Source organism: Neofelis nebulosa, chromosome 9 (genome assembly GCF_028018385.1).
Source record: "Neofelis nebulosa isolate mNeoNeb1 chromosome 9, mNeoNeb1.pri, whole genome shotgun sequence".
Classification (NCBI taxonomy): Eukaryota; Metazoa; Chordata; class Mammalia; order Carnivora; family Felidae; genus Neofelis; species Neofelis nebulosa.
In genome coordinates, this window is record NC_080790.1 from 23,566,437 (window position 1) to 23,588,291 (window position 21,855).

A 21,855-nucleotide genomic window follows, 5' to 3' on the forward strand; every position below is an offset into this window, starting at 1 on the left:
TGAGGTTGAGTCCCACATTGGGCTCTGCACTGACAGCGTGGAGCCTGCTTTGGATTCTCTGTCTCCCTCTCTCTCAGCTTCTCTCTCTCTCTCTCTCTCTCTCTCTCTCAAAAATAAATAAATAAACATTAAAAAAATACTTGGTAATACCATTTTTATGTTTTTTAATAATTTTAATAATTACCAAAGTGAATACATGTACCTAGTTCAGTAAGTCAAATTGTATCATAAAGTTTATTAAAAACATTAGTTAAATCCTTCCCTGGCTTGCCCTTCCCTGACCCTGAGTCCTGCTCTTTAGAGGCAGGAACTATTTCAACTTCTTCAGTTGTATCTTCTGATATTAGTATTTATATTTATAAATAAGATATTTATATGAATCTCTCCTGATTTTTCCAATTTTATTCCTTCCTTCCTTCCTTCCTTCCTTCCTTCCTTCCTTCCTTCCTTCCTTCCTTCCTTCCTTCCTTCCTTCCTTCTTTCCTTCCTTCCTTAAGATTTTATTTTTATATAATCTCCATGTGTAATGTGAGGCATGAACTCACAACCCCAAGAACAAGAGTTGCATGCTCTACTGACTAGGCCAGACAGGCGCCCTTGATTTTTCCAATTTTAGACATTTATTGACTTTATACTCTGAGGAAAGAGTCAGTTTTTTTCTTTATTATTCTAAGTCAGTTTTTTTCTCAGTTTACTTATTTGTTTTGGTAGAGCACATCCTCCAGTAGCTTTTTGACAAAAGTTGTGTGGGAGATACATTTTTGAAACCTTCCATCCTAAAAATATGTTTATTCCTACTCTCACACTTTATTTGATTGTTTGACGGGATAAGAAATGTCAGGTTGGAACTCATATTCTCTCAGTATTTAGAAAATTATACTCTATTGTCTGATGGAGTTTGGCAAACTTTTTCTGTAAAAGGCCCGAGTAAATATTTTAGGCTTTGAGGGCCACCCAGTGTCTTGTTTGCAGTATTCAGCTGCCCTGTTGTAGTGAAGAAGCAGCCGTGAACACATGGGCGTGGGTGTGTTCAAACAGAACTTTACAAAAATAGGTGGCAGGTGGGATGTGGCTCCCGGGCCATTGGCTCGTCAGCTATTATCTTGAGCTTCCAGTGTTGCTGTGGGGAAGTTTCAAAATCTTTCTTCTGTTTTTGACTGCCCCCCCCCCCTTTGGAAGCTTCTTTGGAAGCTTTTGGTATTTTTCTCCTTTTTATCATTTTCTTTTTTCTTTAGAGTTTGTATCATTTTTATTCCTTGCTAATATTTCAGTGGAGTTTTGGCAGGAGTTGTGGTAAAACAAAACGGGCCATGTTGATCTAGAAACCTATTACTCTTCTGTTTAAAAATAATTCTTCCTAAAAAAAAATAATTCTTCCTACGTGTTCAGTTTAGTTAAGTTTTACAGTTATATGTTGAGATTTGGGAAAAAGTCCCACCAGTATTTTGATTAGCGTGAGTTACTGAATAGATACATCAGCCCATATTCTGTGTGCATTGTCGGCTTTGGTTGCAGCCAGTCATGGCTTTAAATTTATTTTGGTTCTCCCAAATGATTTATTCAATTGAGAAAACTGGAAGAATGAGAACTATATAGGTGAGGTATTATATGCTATAAAAATCTATTAAAGCAATGGAATTAAATATTTTTTTAAAAGTATTATGTGAAATAATATGATGTGGAAATTTTCTACTAAGACCTTGGATGAAAAACCATATAACTTTTCTCAGATTGAGAAAAAACCATCCATTAAGCAACATTATTATGGTATTAATGACAAATTTAAAAGATAACTCATAGTCTGAGTGCCCTCATAAGTATGTTTCGTTTTTAGTTTTTTACAGTCTTTCTTATATCCACACATAACATTTTTTTTCAGATAAAACCATAGCATAATCAAACATGTAACTTCATTTTTATTTACTTGATTCAATTTTCATACTTTTCTGTATTTCTTTACAATTTGTATTATTTCACTTCTTGATGGTGATGTAATAGTTCATTGCCAAATAATCGTTTTCTCCTACGTATGAATAGAGTTGCAATGATGACACATTTAGATACAGTCTTTTCCTCACATTTGGATTTTTTTTTGTGATTAATTTCCAAAAGTGTAATTGGATCATAGCAGTAAACTAGAAATTGTTTTGGCTTCACAAATCTATCGATATTTTTCCTTATACGAATGTAACTTTTGTAACCTTTGTGATCATCTTTAAGTATAAATATTTCTTTATAATTAATGCCACAAAGAGGATTAGGTCAGAATTTTTGTCTTCCATTAATATTGTACAAATTTACATTTCTGGAGTATAAAATAATTTCTGTCTTCCAACCCTTGGCAATTGGATGTAGTTAATCACACTGTAGTGTGTGTGTGTGTGTGTGTGTGTGTGTGTGTGTATTTGGCAAGGAAAAGAGCTTAGAGAAAAGAATAGAAACTCAAGGAAAATATGCCAGGTGGGAGACAGAAGAGAGAACATTGTGGAGAAGTCAGAAGAGAGGAAAATCAGGAGAAAGTAATATAGAATCCCAAGAAGGAAAGCATTTCATGATTAGCAGAAAAGGCATATAGTTAGCACTTTTTGGTTATTAACAAAGCACTCACTTTTGGTAGTCTTGAGCATTTCTACAGACTCATTTTAAAAAAAAGTTATTTTTAATGTACATCTTACATTTTGGTCACAGTATGTCTTTATTAGATTGTAAACACCCGATGGAAGAGTGTGATATACATATTATGACTTTTTTTTTATTTAAAATGTCTTAGCCAGATAATCTTTGTATTTGTAGTCTATACACTATCTCTAATGTCTATGCATACTTATTTATACTGGATATTTCACTTCCTGGGTAAACTCCTCTTTTTTAAATGGAATTTTATACTCTGAGCCGCTGCAGATCCGCAGGCCCTCCCTCTGTCCCCACATGCTGCCCCTCCCAAGCACGCACTGTGCTGTTTATGATTGTCAGGAGCTGAGGGCTATGCCTTTTGGGAAGATTATATTTTGTACTGGAGAGTATTTTTTATATCCCTACTATGTGTAAGGCACTGAAATTAGGTACAGTGGGGAAATGTAGAAATGAATAATGTTTGAATTTCATCTTTCAAAGGTGTATAGTCTGGTAGAGAAATAGAACAAGGGCATAAAAAGCTGTCATGTGGGGAAAATATGTCCTAAAGGAGACACAAAGTGACACAGATGAATAGTTTGTATGCTCTGAAGTGCACTATTATTTGCCAGTAGCCTAGTCAGAAATCGTTATGATGGAATGATGGACAAGTATTACCTTCACTCATTTCTCTTTTCCCTGAATTTCACTTAATACCTGATCATGCCTCTTTTATGTGATTTTTAAATTACTGTGTATGTTGTTCATCTTGACAACTAGATTGTAAGCTCTCTGAGGGTAAGTGTTGTGTCTTACTTTTTCCTGTCTCTCCCTACAGGATTCCCGGTAGGCACTAAAAAAGAACTTAAACATTTATATTATCAAATGGTTGTACTTGCCCCTTTATTGGAAATGCTCTTAATTGTTTAGCACTAACTCAAGCTCTACATTCCTCCCTTAGGTATATTTGCACCTCTTTCAAAGATAAGTAAAGCAAAAGATCGAAGGAAGAATATAGTACACACCTCTGCAAAAGCTGTGCCTCTTATCAGGTCCCAGAAAATTGATGTAGCTCATGTAACGTCCAAAGTAAATACTGGTAGGTCAAGCCAGAAAGTTAAATCTTTTATTCAGCATATTTCTTTCTTTTGTGGAATGCCTTATATTTAGCTTGCTTCACCCTTTTTTGTTAGATAACTGTGGAACCTGAATTTAATAAAACCCACATCTCACGTGGTTTTAAACATCAGTCATGGTTTATGATTTCGATTCCTGACAAGAATACTATACATTTGTTCCTTTCTTTCCTACCACCCGCAAACCTTCATCACTGGCTAATGTAACCTCCAAGCTAGATTTTGTACCTCCAGTAGATCCTTATAAACACAACTAGCTTTATGTTTCTCACCTATTCAAGAATTTTAGTGCCTTCTCTTTTAATCAGAAAATATTCTGACTCTGAGTCCTTCCTGTATTCGATGGGATCTCTGGCTGCCTCCATAGGTGAGCTGTGGTTTCATGTCTCACTGTCTTGGGCGTACGTTGTCCTCCCTCTTCCCTCCATACTTTGTCTCGTGCTGTTTCTCTGGGTGAAGTAATTTGACTCATGCCTTTTGAGGTCCTGGATGTGCTTTACCTCTTTATTCAGATGCTGTTTCTCCAAGAAAACTTCGCTGATGACCCAGATCACTTTGGTGTCTCCATTCTCTCTAATTCTGTGTACACTTGTATCCATACCACACAATTCTTTGTTATCTTGGGTCTTTTCCTCCAATTGCTTTACTTGTGCAGATCTTTTATTCTTTCAGCAAAATTTTAAACTTTAAATGGGCTATGAGAGTGTTTTGTACTTTCGTATTCACTGTAGTAGTACATAGCACAAAATAGACCCTTGGTAAGTACTTGCTAACTTATCAGTGGCTGAAGCAGAAAGGCTTTCTACTGTGATTTAAGGGATTTTGCCCAAGAATTTGGTTGGCCTTTCTACTCTCTTCCATTGAGCTATTTAAATATCTCTGTGTCAGTAGTGGACTTCATAACTAGTAAAAACATAAATCTTGGTATCTAGTAAAGGAAAGCTTCCTACCTTATTCTTGAACAGTGTCTTGCCTATTTGGATCCTTGTAAGTCATACTTCCATATAAATTTTAGAGTAAGCTATTAAGTTTCTTTTAAAAAATATCTGCTGAAGTTTTATTGGTTTTGCATTTTAAAGCATAAGTCAGTTTGGGAAGAACTGACATCTTTACAATATTCAGTCTTTTAATTATAAGCTTGGGATATTGCTTTATTTAATTGGGTCCTTTAAAAATACCTCAGGAAGGTTTTATAATTTTCTCTATAGCTATCTTGTCCCAGTTTTGTTAGGTCTGTTCCTGGGTACTTCATACTTTTTGATGCACTTGTAAATGGTGTCCTTTAAACCTGAAACCCAGAAGTTCACAGCCATTATGGAAAGAAAGCCCAAAGAGAAGCCCTGGGGGTCCCCTACTAGACAGAAAATGGAGGAAATCCCTTTTTTAAAAAAGATAGATTTTTTTTATATTCCTTTGGTTCTTTCCCTCCCCAGTCCCTAGGCAGTCCTTCATGGTGCAGTAGCAGCCGTGGGTGGCCGGGTACCAGAAACCCCAAGGGAGGAAGACCCTTCTCTCTCACCAGAGAAACTGTGGTTCCAGGAATAGGGATGGAATCTCTCCAATAGTTTGTCTTCTTTTTACTCACTGCTTGTCCCCAGAGGCAGAGTCAGTCCTCAGAGACTGTATGACAGAGCAAGGGAACTAAAGCCTAGGCACCCTGCCCTGATACCAGGAAGGGGTGCCTCCAGGAGCAGGAAAGTGTCAGGGAGACTGTGGAGAGGAGGGAGTTCAAGAAAGTGGTCTCAAAATGTTGGGTGTGAACTCCTGGGCTTACTCTCAACTTGTACACGTGTGGATCTGACCACGGGCTTTGGTCTCCAGGGTAGACCACTGCCCAGGTCCCAGACACTACTGGATGGCACAACCTATGAGAAGGATCCCAAAAGGCCTTGGAAACTGAACTGGCATTGGAAGCACAGCGTCCAGAAGGTGGGAGGGATGTCCAGCCTGAACCTAACTGGGTTGAGTCCTTGCTAAAACAAAATGGTAAACATTCTGCATAGGATTTTTTTTTTTAATTTTTATTTTTTTTTTAACGTTTATTTATTTTTGAGACAGAGAGAGACAAAGCATGAACGGGGGAGGGTCAGAGAGAGGGAGACACAGAATCTGAAACAGGCTCCAGGCTCTGAGCTGTCAGCACAGAGCCTGACGCGGGGCTCGAACTCACGGACTGTGAGATCATGACCTGAGCCGAAGTCGGACACTTAACCGACCAAGCCACCCAGGTGCCCCTTTTCTGCATAGGATTTAAACAAGATCCAGAGTCCCACAGCATAATATATTTAAAATGTACAGGATGCAATCCAAAATTGCTCAAAATACGAAAAACCAGGAAAATCTCAACATCTGTCAAGGAAAAAGATAATCAAAGGTTGCCAACCCTGACATGACACAGACATGACACAGATAAAGGCTTTAAATAATATATTATAACCATCCTCTATGAATTAAGGTTAATTCTTGAAACAAGTGGAAAGAAAGTTCAGAGGAATGAAGATGTAAAAAAGAACCAAACGATGTGGGAGCATGGGCACATGCGCACACACTAATGAGTGTGGTTAAAACTGGGGTGCCCCAGGATTCATGGATTGTATCAATGTTGGTATCCTGGTTGTGATATCATAGTTATGTAAACAGCTACATTTGGGGAAATTGGGCAAAGTATGCAAGAGATCTCCCTGTATTACTCATACAACTACATGCGAATCTCCAGAGATCTCAATTCAAAAATTCAGATAACAGGGGCACCTGCGTGGCTCAGTTGGTTGAGTGTCCGACTTTGGCTTAGGTCATGATCTCACGGTTTATGAGTTCAAGCCCTGTGTCGGGCTCTGTGCTGACAGAGCAGAGCCTGGAGCCTGCTTCAGATTCTGTGTCTCCCTCTCTCTGCCCCTCCCTGGCGTGCTCGCTCAAGAAATAAACATTAAGGGGCGCCTGGGTGGCGCAGTCGGTTAAGCGTCCGACTTCAGCCAGGTCACGATCTCGCGGTCCGTGAGTTCGAGCCCCGCGTCAGGCTCTGGGCTGATGGCTCGGAGCCTGGAGCCTGTTTCCGATTCTGTGTCTCCCTCTCTCTCTGCCCCTCCCCCGTTCATGCTCTGTCTCTCTCTGTCCCAAAAATAAATAAAAAACGTTGAAAAAAAATTAAAAAAAAAAAAAAGAAATAAACATTAAAACTAATTCAAATAAGAAAGAACCAAATGGATATTTTAAAACTGAAAAATAAGAAATGAACTCCCTGTGGGGTGCTTGCACGAAGTCTCTGTTACCCACCCCTCTGTTCAGTACCTGCTGTTGTCCTTCTGGTCCTCGTTCTACCTGTTGTAGTAACTCCTCTCTGGTCTGTGCTTCCTGTCTCTGCCCATCCAGTTTCCTTCTAAGTTTTGCTGCCAGGGTGACATTGTTCCCCCATCTGTTCATGCCAGCCCTCTTTCACGCAAAGTCCATCAGAGGCTCATTCCTTCCACAAGAGGACTGATTCCTTATCTGGCACCGTTGCCCCCTGAGATGTCACTCTGACCTATCTATCCGGTCTTACTTCTTCCATATCCCAAAGTGTTCTTTATTCCAGCCAAGCTACTTCTCCTCCCTGACCCTGTCTTTTAAGATTTTTTTCTTTTTGTCCATCTAGAATGCCTACCTTCAGTTCTTTCTGACCATACCTCCACTGTGCTCTGGAAGAAGTCTTACCTGTCCTTCAAGACCTATCTCAGAATGTCATCTTCTCGAGACATTAATTTATCTTTGTAGTCATGATTATTGTCTCCCTTTTCTATGTTAGCGCTTATCAATAAATGCCCTCATATTTTAGTTATTTAGTTACCCATGCTCCCTATCTGTCCTCCATACTGGATTGAAAAGATTCTTTCAGGCTGAGACCAGGTCTTGCTCATGTTTGTGATGCTTGGAGTATAGTTCTTCACTCCAGTGCTTCCTAAGTGAGAAGAACTGAAATGGATGCTTAATGGAATTTAGAACTGGGTGCGGTCCATTAGGTTTCCTATTTAAACAGTTTGGTTCTGGAGAATGGAAACAGAAGTCTGAATAAGGCGAAGTATTATTCATGAGCTTTTTCTTTTTTAAAGTGAGTTTGTTTGTGAGACTTGGGTGTGGTGATAGTTATCTTCAGAGCACCCAGGGCAGAGAGTGGGGGGTTTCTTACTGTCTGACATTCACTTTGATGAATAGTGGCTATCATGATTTGCAAAAATTTTTACCCAGAGTTCGCTATCTAAATAGAAAATCTGTTGTAATGGGTTTGCGCGCATATGAGTGAAGTCTGTAAGTTGTTTGCAAGTCCTAGTGGGTGGGTGGTGGTGGTGGTGCTTCAGCTGTGAGGTTCACTCTACCTGCTGGCATTGTGCAGACACACTACTGAGTGTGCGAAGTGTCAAACAACTAGGTACTTGTGCTTTAAATGTTTTACTGTATTTAGAATTCCTTAGTGGACTGTTAAATAGGTTTAAAAGAGACTTTAGTGGTATTTGAGGAAATTGGGGTTTTCAGATGGAGAGGCTAAGAATGCATTTTTTTCCCCTCTTTATGTATTGAAATATTGGTCCCTGCTGTCTGCGAATTGATTATCCAACATGTTTTCGGAAGTGGATAAGATTTAGATAATGAGGGATGTCTGTACACAAAAAAGCAAATACATTTTCATATTTAATGTTAAAGTTCTTGCTGAAAGTGTTTGTTTCTATGTGGTAGGATTAATGACCTCCAAAAAAGATAGTGCTTCTGAATCAACACTTTCATTGCCTCCTGGTGAAGAATCAAAACCTGTAACAGACAAAGATGGTAAGATAATTTTATAACTTCCATTCTAAAAATTTAATTTACTGATGGAACTTTAAAATAATACAGTGATAAAGCTTATAAAGGGCTAAGTTTTAAAGTTTTTAAGGAAAAAAATCATTATAGTAGCAAATCATCCTTGAAAATACCTTCAGCAGCTCGTCATAAAATATATACGTGGTTTTGGCATAAAATCCTATACTGTGCATCCACGTACACTTAAATTAGAGAGCAATTGGATTAGATTAAGAGGGAGACTGAAAGGAAATTCCCCAGTGTAGATGGCTTCATAAGAATGTTTCAAAGTTGCCTTCAGCTGTCAAATCATTGGGTGAATAGAGCATGGGTAGAAAATTCAAGAGTATTCCTGCTTGCCTTCATTAACTCAAAACATTTTAATACTATCTTTTTGTTACCTTAAATTAATAGCATTTTAAAATATAAATAGGATGGATTCTACTAAGCTATCTAAAGTGGGAGGTGAGAGAGAGTGGTGGGTAGAATAGGTAAGTAGTCACCTTCAGTTAATGATGTGACAGTACTCTTCTGTGTAAGAGTGTCCTCGTCCGGCGTGAATCGTTAAAATACAGTTGCTTGGGTTATAAAGTCTTGTCTGTATGAACTACCGTATGTTTGGATGAAACCGGGCGTTTAATTCAACACTGGATAATCCACAGAGGAAGCTAAATGGAGGGTTTCAGAGGGATTTACCTGGAAAAGCATCTTAGTGGCTCATTTCTTAATTTCCACCCTTCTCTGTGTTCTTTTCCTTTACCTGTTTTAGTTACCCTGCTTGGATCCGTCAGCAGCTCCTCCTCTACATCGTCTTTGGAACACAAACCAAGCTGCCCCAAGAAGCTGAATGCACGTAGCAATGGCAAGAAGACAGTGAGCAAAAGCCCATCTGTCTCCTCTAGAGCCAGTGCTGGTATCTATGGCTTTTTCAACCAGGCTTTCTTGGTGTTTTTTATCTTGGTTTGTTTGTAAGTAGATTTGCTCTTTTTAAATGTGTAGAAGGAAACTTTTACTTCAGTCAGATTGAACTACTTGTCCTCTTCTTTCTTTCCCGTGGCCCCCACCCCTCTCCCCTTCGTGGGCATCCTCTGACTCCCTGCCTTTCTCCCGGTGCCCCTGCCACTTCCCTTATCTGGACTGACTTCTTCCCTTTCCCATGCATCTAATGCCTTTGGCTCTTTAAGGGCTATTTTAGAACTTTATGATAGCTCCTCGAATATGTGGAAACCGTATGGTTATTATCTTTCTTACTTCTTTTCTAATCTAGACCTAACTAACAATAACTAATGTGGATTGTATACTTATTATTTCAGGTTCTAGTCTAAGCATTTTACACACCTTATTTCACTTAATTCTCAGAACAAACCTGTGGGTAGGTACTATTATTATCATCCTCATTTTATGAATGAGGAAACCGAGACTTAGGGAGGTAAGTCTTCGGTGCCTGATGGCGGTTTCTAAGTGGGACGCCCGGGCTTCATCCTGAGGTCCGCCTGATGCTTTCTCTGCTGCTGTTACGGTTTGCCTCCATCCCAGCTCTTCCTCATGCTCCCGGGTCTCCAGACCCCTGGCGGCCAGCCTGTAGAGAGCTGGACTGCCGCCTGGCAGCACAAGTACAGTGTAAGGCTGCTCCTGCAGTTTGCTGACCACACGGTGTCATTGGCTCAGACGGAGCCTTATGCTGGCGCTCTTCACTCTGCTGCTCCATATAAGGCTGTACATGTATTTTCATGCATTTTAATGTTAGAGGTTTTATCCCTCTGAATTTGGTTTCATACATCTGGAATATTAGCTTTTTCACCTACTTTTGTGTCATCTGCGTATATAAAGTTCGAGTCCTTGTTTAAAACTATGTACGAGAGGGTCAGAGGCTCTCCTGACAGCTTGACTATTGTGTTGGGGCTTTTTTTTTTTTTTAATGTTTATTTATTTTTGAGAGAGAGAAAGAAAGAGAGCAGGAGCAGGGGAGGAGCAGAGAGAGAGGGAGAAACAGAATCTGAAGCAGGCTCTAGGCTCTGAGCTGTCAGCACAGAGCCTGACGTAGGGCTCGAACTCACGAACTGTGAGATCGTGACCTGAGCCGAAGTCAACCACTGAGCCACCCAAGCACCCCTGATGGGGCTTTTTAACTCGCCCTGAGTCCTGCCCAACCTCGTGCGGCCCATAGTTCTCCAGCTGCGAGTGAGCATATAGAAAACACTTCATAGCTGACTTCTTGCCCAAATCAGCCTATATGGAATATGTTGCAGTTCACTTATTTACCTACATAGCAACCTTGTCCGGAAAGGAAAAGAAACCATTTTGGCATAAATTGTTTTCAGTGAACCTCATAATAGTTCCCAGATTCTCTTTCGAATGCTTGTTAACAGTTGTACTGAACCAATATTTTATTATAGAAAATGTTGATGACGGGATTTTTTTCTCTTTAAAATACTGATTGTACGTGGTGGGGAGGGGCCCTCAGCAGTAGCACTGGCATAACACACCTACAAGCTGAAACTGTAGAGAACCTAGAAGTTTTGCCTGAAATTGTTCACCTGGAACCTGTATTCTCTGAGTAGATGCTCTTTCCCTTGCGAGCCGTTTCTGCCCAGCCCTCTGAGGAACAGAGGTGAGAGGACTGGGCATGCAGCAGTCCCGCTGCCCTCGTTTTAGTCGCATTCATAGAAGGCTTTCTTCACTTGGGATTTGGGCTTTTGATTACCCTTTTTGCCTGTTACAAGAAGTAGCTCTAGTGTGCCTACTTATTTAATGTTTTTCCCCTCTTTATAAATTTGAGCGGTATGTAGGCTTAGATAATAGTAGATGAAGAGGGTTGTCAATTGGAATGAGAAAGAGGAACTTGTAGGAAGGGAGGCAGAGAGAATAGGAGATCCATGAGAGAAACCCATGCTGGGGACCCCGGGAACATTTCCCCAGGACACTTTCCTAGAGTGAGTAGATATTTCACTTTCCTGTAGGTTTGCATTTGAGGGGTGCAGACGTACGGGGAAGTTAGGGTACAGGGGAGCAGAAGGAGCAGACCAGGGGAATGGCAGAGGGAGGGGAGGAAGTCTGTGTTTTTAGCGTCATTGTATTCCGTTGTTGAATGTGCTGTCCTTGGGCCATGAAATAGCCTGGGGACCCACCCGGGAACTTGGGCCCACTGTAGGGCCCGGCCTTTAATCCTGGTATGCCCTCCACTACCTGGGAACACCATGTCTTAGTTAATTTCTGAGTTTGTATATTCTCTATAATTATAATTCTACGAAGAGCACTTTGTAAACTGTGAAGTGCTGTGGAAATATTAGTTATTATGAGGGCCTAAGACTTTTTAGTATAGCGCTTTTTCCAGACCTGCCTTCTCTCTGGGTTTATGTTCCTCGTTTGATGCCATATCTTTAGTCTCTCTCCCTTTGGCAGTGTGATTAACCCTCTGTCCCCTGCCTTCCCAGATTATAGCTATTCAGGTCTGTTTATGGACTGATGGGAGAAGCCTCAAGGGCCCACTTTTTCTCTGTTATATCAGAACAGCTTTCTAGACAGTCTTTCTCTAGGACTTCCGATGTTTCACAGTGGGCATTTCAGGGATTAGGTTTGAATCAAGGGGAGGGGGAGTGGTTTCGTTTCTAATAAGGAGATCAGTTGGAGGTAATTGGAAACTTACAGCAATTTTCACTTTGAAATCACCTTCCTGTATGTATATTATACACTGAGTTCCAATGAATTAGTTTCTAATTGTAGCATTTTAGTAGAATAGGGATTGGTACACTACAGTGCGTGGGCCAAATCCAACCCACCACCTATTTTTGTAAAGTCGTATTGGAACACGCCATGCCCGTTTTGTGTCTGCGTGTTTGTGCTGCAGTAGCAGAGCTGAGTCGTCGTGACAGAGACGGTATCGCCCGCACAGACTAAAATCCTCCCTCTCTGGCCCTTTACAGAAAAAGCATCCTGGCCTCTGCTCTAGTAGAGCATGCCCCGGGCGATCTGGATAGGATGGATACTGTACCAGGAACCGTGTGTATTAAATTCCCGTGGCAATAATTTTTTTCAGGAAACCCTTCAAAAATTTTTTGAATATATTGACCTCACATGTAAGAGCCATGCTTGTAGATGATGTATATAATGAAAGGTGTCACGGGGCACCTGGGTGACTCAGTCAGTTGAGCCTCTGACTTTGGCTCAGGTCATGATCTCATGTCTCGTGAGTTCGAACTCCACGTTGGGCTGTGCGCTGAGATCCTGGAGCCTGCCTTGGATTCTGTGTTTCCCTCTCTTTCTGCCCCTCCACTGCTCATTCTCTCTCTCTCTCTCTCTCAAAAATAAACATTAAAAAAATTAAATAATGAAAGGCATCATATGTTGAAATCTTCAACTAGTTAGACTGGTTAGAATACATAGTGGTTTTTTGGCTAATATGCTTTTTGAGTTTGTTTGGTTTTTTTCCTCCCCTTTTTCTCCTGCTCTTTTTCTGCCCTTTCCCCTTCCTCCACCAACCAATTAAACAGGTTTGAATTCCTCAGCAGCATCTGTAGCAAATAACAGCCGCTCTTCTGGAGAGCTCCACCTGGGAGATCGCGTGCTGGTGGTAGGCCAGAGAATTGGCGTCATTAAATTCTTCGGGACAACGAACTTTGCTCCAGGTAACTTGTCTGTGCGTTCTTTGCTCAGTTTGCATGCTTTAGAATACAAAAGGTTTAAAATTTTACGTGGGTAAAACTTAACTGTAGAGAATTCTTGATTAACAGTTGTTGTGGATGTTAGCTCTGGCACCGAAAAAGCAATACAGTGATAAAACCACGGACTGTTTGTACTCAGGTTGACTCTTATCCATAAATTTTCCTCGCCAGCTGTGTTTTAAATTGTCTGGTGTTAAAATTAGTTGTTATTCTCCCAACTTGACTTTCACTGATTGCCAAGCGTGCTAAATAACAGAGAGAAAATATTAGGATTAGATATTTGCTAAGGATAATCTTAAAATGAGTTCACGGCATAGAGCATTTATCAGAGTGGCTTGGAGAGAAAAGCCAGCAACAGGGTTTAAGGGAAAATGAAAAAGCTTTTGTGCACCCTGGGACCTTAAAAACACACGTTTGTGTATTTGTATATTCATTCCAACCTAGACTTAATATTGTGTTTCCAAAAGTAAAGATAAGCTTTCTTTTGCATTTTCAGTGATTAAAAAAATTTTTTTTAATGTTTATTTATTTTTGAGACAGAGGAGACAGAGCATGAGTGGGGGAGGGTCAGAGAGAGAGGGAGACACAGAATCCAAAGGAGGCTCCGAGTTCTGAGCTGTCAGCACAGAGCCGGATGCGGGGCTCAAACTCACGACCGTGACATCATGACCTGAGCCAAAGTCGGACGCACATTTTCAGTGATTTTAATTTCAAATGTAGAAGCCAGTTGAGTGAAACCATGTTTGTATGTTTTAAATGGCAATATGCTATTTTGACACATGGTGGCATTGCAGCATTTGAGGAAAAGGTTACCGAGACCACTGATTTTAAGTTTGTAGCATTCTGTCAAGAACTGTGAAGGATCTGAGATTTTACCCCACCTGTGTAGTTGCCACAGCTTCATAGATGCTGATGGAAGACTTTAGGCTCCTGATTCAGACACAGCCCTTTCATACTCACAGCAGCAGCAGAAACCAGTGTGTCAGCATTTTCCTACACTTGCTCCCTGAGCCCCCGTTCCCAGGGGGTGACACCTGCACGTGCAGTGGTTTATGCTAACAGGAGAAGGGCCCTGAGCATAAGGGATCAGAACCTCTGTATTGGACAGCAAGCGTGCCTGTGTTTTGTGTGGGCCGGCCACCCACACTCTGTCTCTGTCCTCCAAGGTTGCCCTCTGTTCAGACATCCATGGAAAGACAGGAAGTGCCTCTGTTCATAAAACATGCAGAAACATGAGCGAGCCATGGAGAATTGTCTCCCCGCACAGACTTTTTCATTATACCACTTATAATTGCAACCCAGCTAATTGATTTGAGATGGGCTATGTGTTGTATAATTCATGTCTCTCATAGGTCTCCAGGTAGTAATTGAGATTAGTTAGGATGGTCTTAATATAGTTCTCAAATAAAAACCTAAGAATCCCAAAGGTAGGGTATTTTTTTTTTTTCACAGTCTCCATGTCTTTGGAGTTCCCTTTCTCTCTCTTAAACAAGGTTAGAATGGTTTGATTCACTGGCTACAAGTCATTGTTTTCCATTGACTTTTCATTTTTCAATTCCTGATTTTAAGCATTTAGAAGTGTGGGAAGTCATAAGAAAACATAGAAGTTGGAAACTTTTCTGTTGAAGTCATTCTGTCTTTTTAGAAAGTAGTAGCATGTGTTTCTTGTGGCATCAAAATTTCAATCAGTCGGTGCTAGGGAGTGGTGCAACTATCGAGGCTTTTTACCGATTGTAAGATCTAGGTTTGAGGGAGGTCATTTGGTCTCTTTAGCCTTTTCTGTTGGAAAGAAAATGACCATTTGAGTGGGAAGCGATACATACCATTACCAGACTGTGTGTACTCAAAATTGCTGGCACTTGTCATTATGTCTTTCTCTGGTATGTTACCCATTTTCAAGAGTCATATGGTAAACATGTCCCCGTTATGTGGTATATTAAAGTGGGAACACTGTAACGGTGGCACTCAGAGAAATAAAAATGGCAACCAGACAACCCTGGTTAATGACATTCAGAAGTATGATGCTCTATTCCCAGAGCATGAGTTTGACTAAGCAGTAGGTTTGTATGCATTACTCGCACGCTGTTTAAGTATGGAAGACAGTGGTCATGCATTAGTCTTTTCAACACAAAAGTATCTAGAAATGGGCTCAAGTGTCATCTTTTTGAACATGAGAGGAAAAGACCGAAGAACTTCTAGGTTGTCATTTTTAAGGGTATATTGGCTCTTTGAATTCGTAATCTGAAAGAAACAATATTTTTGTATTCTAATTTGCAGTAAATTTCTCAATGTCTGTGTTTTTATTTTTTATTTGATGCTGATTGTAAGAGGCCAAAGGCAATTACTACTGTATTCTCCTTTTAAATAAAAACAAATGGGCCATTAGACAATTAAAATTTTTTTTCATGTTTATTTCTTTTTGAGAGAGAGAGAGAGAGAGAGAGAGAAAGAGGGAGAGAATGAGCGGGGGTGGGGCAGAGAGAGAGGGAGACAGAATCCGAAGCAGGTGCCAGGCTCTGAGCTGTCAGCACAGACATGTTTGAACCCAGGAACCATGACATCATGACCTGAGTGGGAGTTGGACGCTTAACCAGCTGAGCCACCCAGGTGCCCCTAGACCATTAGACACTTTTAAGTGGTCTTGGGGTACCCTCAACTTGAGAATCCTTATTCTAGGAGTATATATGTCTATACTTAGACTAGGAGTATATGTCCATTTACATAATTCTTACCACACTAAAAGCAACCTCACTGCTTTAACTTTAGGCTCTCTAGAAAAGGAAGTCCTATAATTTTCCTCAGAGCTGTCCCTTTTATATTCTTAAAAGCCTTTTAGAGAATCCTTCCTACTAGGTAATCTAAATCTTTTCGCTAAGGTTAAATATGATTTTTATTTTTACCCTGGCTGGGGAAAAAAAGAAAAGAAGAGTCACCATGAAGTCTAGTTGTATTTTCCATATTACTTTTGACCTTCTTTAACTGTTTGTAGCGTTGTAATGTTGGGAGGATAAAATGAAAATATTGTATGTTCATTTTATTATTTATACACCTCAGTATTTTTTTTGTGCTGTACTTCTCTTAAACACACCATATTCCTGAGTCAAGGACGGTTTCTTTTTCATTATAGCTTTTAGATACATTTTGGCCACTACTTGCATAATAGCTAATTTGTGCCAAATTTGTGTATTTTCTCTCTCTCCTTTAACATACATAATTCGGCTTGTGAAATGTTTTTCCTGTTTATTTTTTTAAATTTTCAAATTTTATCATTTGAAAACTCAACGATCATGATGCTCTTCCATCATTTTGGTCATATATGAAAATGTCAAGCCATCCAGGCTTTGGGTTTTTATAATAGCATAACAATTTTGGATACAGTGCAAATGCTTTTAAAATTCAACATTCTTGTTCTAGGATATTGGTACGGTATAGAGCTTGAGAAACCCCATGGCAAGAATGATGGCTCAGTTGGAGGTGTGCAGTATTTTAGTTGTTCTCCAAGATACGGAATATTTGCTCCCCCATCCAGAGTACAAAGGTGAGAAGGATGGCATTTATGCTTATTCACAAGGCCTTTTTGTAATTTGCAATGGTTTTATAGTGAGAGTTCCTCGTTTTGTATTAAAGACATGCACTGCACTGACTACAGCTCGTGTCTTCTTTCAAGGGGTTAACCAACCACCTTCTTCAGAGAGAAGGCTCATGGAAAGCTAAATTTGCTTTGCTGAGGATTTGCAATTTTAAAACCCTCCTTTATTCCTCATTTGCAAACCCTATGAGTATGTGTAGGCTATTAGAAGTGGCGTTTGCTGCTAAGAACAGTGAGAGCAGCAAGCTTAATCTGTCATGCAAACAAAAGTAAAAATGCTCTCTGATTGCTTCAGTCACATCCTAACTACATTAAATTTCCTGCCAGCAGGCACCCCATTCATTCTCCTACAAACCTAATGGAACCAAAATGGCTTTTTCCTCTGATTTCTTTAGTTTTCAAAAATAGATAGGCAGTAGATCTTTGGGGGAAGTGAAGCTTTAAGGATTTATATATAATATACCTCCTCGGTGTTTCTCCTTAAGATGGTACACTTTTGTAGCTGCTCACTCTGGCTTTAAAAAATTAAGTTGAGCAGAAACAAGTCCTTGTGAAATTCCAGGTACCATTATGGGAGATGACTTATGTGCTGAAAGAAGTTGGCTTGGCGTGCTTCTCAGTAGATGGGAAATGGGATACTAATCTTTAAATAGGAAATAACATCTATGGTGTGATCACGTTCATGAGAATGGATCGGCCATCGCGTCCCGAGAGTCCCATCTAGTTCCCTTCTAGCTAGACTGTGTGACTGCCTCCTGGCACATCTTATCGCTTTTATGTCTGTTTTCCCCTTCACTTTGTTTCTCTTAATAGCTACATGCAATTTTTATATTAATTTCCTTCTTTGATATATCTGATACAATTTTTTTCTTATTATTTATGACAGAGTATTGAACATATATAATGCTTTGCAGTTATGAAGTAACTTCAATTAAATGTTGTTTCATTTGATCCTAATAAGTATTTGGTCAAGCAATCTGGAAAATAACAGTAACTGTGACAAAAATTTATTGAGCATTTAGTAAATGGTGTGCTCTGTACAGTGTATTTTAGACGCATATTTCAAATCCAGTGAGTTGTAAGGTATTATGATTATTTTATTTGCCAATGAAGAGAAGTTTCAGGGAGAAAGTGACTTAGCTAAAGTCATATAGTTAGTGTAGGGAAGCAAAAAGTTTCCTCTATCCTCTTAGGGTCAGTAGCTGAGTGGGGGGTGGGATAGGGTGTCTGTGAACTAGATTGACAGAAGATAGATTAACAGGAGAAAAGGCATACAAATTTATTACATTTAAATTTGCCAGCACCTGGGCACCACAGAAAGAAGCCAATACCCAAAGGAGTGGTGAGATTGGAGAGCTTATAGACCATCTTACTGGGAAAAAGGCCTCTGAAGGGAGGGCAGCTGGTTTTCTGGAAAGATAACGGACCCTTAGGAAAAAGGGTGGGAGGTGAGATAGTTGGTGACAGCGTCTCTCTGGGTGTGGCGTTGACATCCCTTCTCCTCCTCTGGGATGCCAGTCTGTCTTCCCTGCTTGATGTAACTTGGGGAGGGCAGAGTCCTTCTCTTTGGAGCACCTGTTTTAGGCAGATAAGGGGAGTTCAGAGAAAGCCTCTTCCCGCATTCGTCGATTCTCAAATGTCTTTAGTTCAAAATAATCCTTATGGCAGAGCAGCATGTTTGGTAGTGGCTCATTTTGGTCTCTCCTACACTAGTTAATGAGGGAGCTGGACTCAGCCTGGGTTTGTTATTTTGTTGTTGTTTTTCCTAAGCCCTTGCTTTTAGGTAGTTTGCTGTTTTTTGGTATGTGCCTTATACATAAAGAGAAAGAGATACTAGCCAGTGAACAGTACTTCTATCATCGGGTCAGCATGGTTTAGAGCTCCTCATGTATCGTTCACTCCTTTGCAGCTCCCTGTGGGTCAGGTACTGTAATGCCCCTGTCTCACAGGTGGGGAGATGAAGGCACAGGGAACTAGTAGGCAAGTGTGCACAGCTTTCAAGTGGGAATTTGAACCCAGGTAGTTTAATATCAGAATGTGTGTTCTTAACCAGTACCCTGTGACGAGTAAGAGAGAGTTGGTGCCTTATTTCAGGACTGATGTCTTATTTATGATTCATTTAGGGTAAGATCCATGCTAAGTCTCCAGTCTTCTGGGTTCTCTTATTACTTTGGACAAATCTCCATTAACACATTGCTACAGTCTCATACAAGTTTTGTCTCCTAGTCCTGAGGACCGGGGTTCTTTATTTATATTTGATTGCCCAGAGGACATGGTTGGGCATATTTTGGGCACAGTAGATACTGACCAAATCTAGGGCAGTGTTTTTCTTATGCTATGACAGTTTTTTCCCCCTTTTATATTGTGAAGCCACTGTCTCTCTCATGTTCGTGTTCTTTTTCTTGCTTTGTTTATAGAACACACGGTTTTTACCTTTTTTTCTTCCTTGCCTTCTATTTGGTCGTCTTTAAGGTGATTCTTTTAAAAGCAGCCCCCTCTTCTTAAAAGATACAGGGCTCTCTCTCTAAATGAACTGCTGTCTCGATCCAGCTGTCTTCCTGTCATCTTCTGATTGTCTCATTCATCATCATCGAATACTATTAAGTGTCTTTTAGCACTTTGTGCTGTGCTAGGCATTCTATAAGCAAATAAAACAGACATGGTCCCTGATTTTGAGGAATTTCTAATTTAAACCAGCTTTGGAGCTCTTTAAAGACACCACTGATCTCCAAGAGGAAAGAATTTTAAACTAGGGACTGCTTGAGGACAGTCTTAATGAAGTGGTGACCAATCACAATTTCACTCTTCCCAGATTGTAGCTGGCTCTTTCCCCCTGCTTTGCGTTAAAAAGAATGTGCCTCCTGTCTGAGAATCTCTGCACGTGTTATTTCCTGTGCTTCAGTAGCTTTCTACTATCACCCAGCTTTCATTTAGTTAATACCTTTTCTTCCATTAACATATAAATCAACCTATTTCTTTGCAGAAATTCTAAGAAAACTTATTGACTAGATCTGATCTGCTCTCTCTGCCTACCTCCCTGTTTTTTGTCCAAGTGGTCTTCCTCATCACAGTATTTACTCTTTTTTTAATTTTTTTTTTTTAACGTTTATTTATTTTTGAGACAGAGAGAGACAGAGCATGAACGGGGGAGGGGCAGAGAGAGAGGGAGACACAGAATCGGAAGCAGGCTCCAGGCTCTGAGCCATCAGCCCAGAGCCCGATGCGGGGCTCGAACTCACGGACCGTGAGATCGTGACCTGAGCTGAAGTCGGACGCTTAACCGACTGAGCCACCCAGGCGCCCCAGTATTTTCTTATTCTTAGTTCTCACCATTATAGGTACTTATTATTAATGAACTGATCGCTTTTAGAATTAAGTTCTTCTCAATTACCCATCACCACCTGATTATCCGTCCTCTTCATCCAGTCATAGTCTTTGCATTCAGCAATCTCTCACTGATTGCTGTAGTGTGTATGTCAAGTAAAAATGATGCATGTGAATTGCAAGGTGGAATTGCAAATATTGTGAGAGTTGCAGGATTTCTTGATGGTGACCAAGTGTCCTGGAAGAAGTGATTGACAGAAAGAAGGCTTTGTGGGTTAGGTCAGTAAACAACTGAAAGAAAACGAGACTATTAGGATTGGCTTTTTAAAAAATAAAGAATCATTTGAATATCAAAAAATACAGTCCTGTCAGGAAAGTTACCTTTGTGGTTGTGCTTGGGGTCAAATAGAAAGTAAAAGACGTTGAATTGTGTTTGGTTGTGCAATTTTATCAGAAAATCACATACGTACACAGACTGAGTCAGTATTTGATTTTCAATTTAAAAATGTGATGTTTTTACAATTCTAATTGAACATTTGTTAAATTTAATATAAGACAAATTTATTTCCATATTATTTAGTTTCATCTTTGAAGATAAAGTTCCAGAGAAATAAAGTCAGGTCTCTGTTGTAAGTGAATTCACCTTAAGTCATCTTTTTCTTCATTAACCATCCTTAAACAACAAGGGGCTCTTGTGTTTTATTACTGCCTGTATCTGATGCTAGCTTGAAGTGCCTTTCTGACTTCTGATAGATACTCAATGCATGTTTGTTAAATAGTGAAATAAGAAATAACTGTTGTTGTGAAAACCTCACTTGAGCGCCAGTCTTAAATCTGAAGACCTGCTGTTTCTTCTAATGAGGCTTCAGTACTTGTTTTATTCACAGGGTAACAGACTCCCTGGACACCCTTTCGGAAATTTCCTCAAATAAACAGAATCATTCTTATCCTGGTAAGTTTACACAATTTTATGTTCCTAATCGTTGTTCCTTTGCTTTTATTTATTGAAAATTTTTTATTGTGAAGTATTTGTGTATACAAAAAGGCATATAAATGTATTCATACAGTTACTGTAATGATAAAGCAAACATCTTTTACCCGTCTACTAGGTGAAGATGACCTGTACTGGGGGGGGCCTCTGAGTGTCCCCAGCCTCCTCTGCCTCCCTTTTCATATACTTTGTCCTCAGGTTATGAGTCTTGAACTTTATGTTCATTATTCCCTTGACTTACTTTATATCTTTATCACCCAGATATAGATGTATTAATAAATAATATATATTAGGAAATACATATGTATTTGATTGTCACTGGCTATTTTGTTAGTGTTCCACTAAAACATAGTAGTTATTCTATATTTGACGGATATTTGTGTTATGTCCGTTTTGGTTTTTTTTTTTTTTTACCGTTACAAACTAGACCATTGTGCACATTTGCAAACGTTTCCCTAGGATGGCCAGGTGTGGTCTGTCCATATCTTCACCCTCCCTGGGCAGTGCCAGACTGTTGGCAGAGCACATGCTCATGAGCAGGGATGACAGCCCCTGCTGCTCTTTACCTCCCCAACACTAGTCCTGCTTGATTTAGAACTCTTCACCCATCTGATGGATTTAAGCTGCATCTCGTGGTTTTAACTTGCATTTTCCAGATTACAGATGAGGTCGAGCCTCATGTTTACGAGCCATTTGCATTTCCTCCTTTGTGACGTAACTGTTCAAGTCTCT

The 21,855-nt window shown here is 40.0% G+C and overlaps 1 protein-coding gene across 5 annotated transcripts in view; it reads left to right on the plus strand.

Annotated features, from left to right (window-relative positions):
* CLIP4 (CAP-Gly domain containing linker protein family member 4) overlaps positions 1-21,855 on the plus strand; it is an 82,490-nt gene that overhangs the window by 47,235 nt on the left and 13,400 nt on the right. For all 5 annotated transcript variants that reach the window (XM_058682931.1, XM_058682934.1, XM_058682932.1 and 2 more), the window contains 6 exons: positions 3,575-3,712; positions 8,457-8,546; positions 9,328-9,471; positions 13,049-13,183; positions 16,634-16,757; positions 21,020-21,084. In XM_058682931.1, coding sequence (XP_058538914.1) covers positions 3,575-3,712; positions 8,457-8,546; positions 9,328-9,471; positions 13,049-13,183; positions 16,634-16,757; positions 21,020-21,084 — 696 coding nt within the window. The remainder of the gene's footprint in view (positions 1-3,574; positions 3,713-8,456; positions 8,547-9,327; positions 9,472-13,048; positions 13,184-16,633; positions 16,758-21,019; positions 21,085-21,855) is intronic.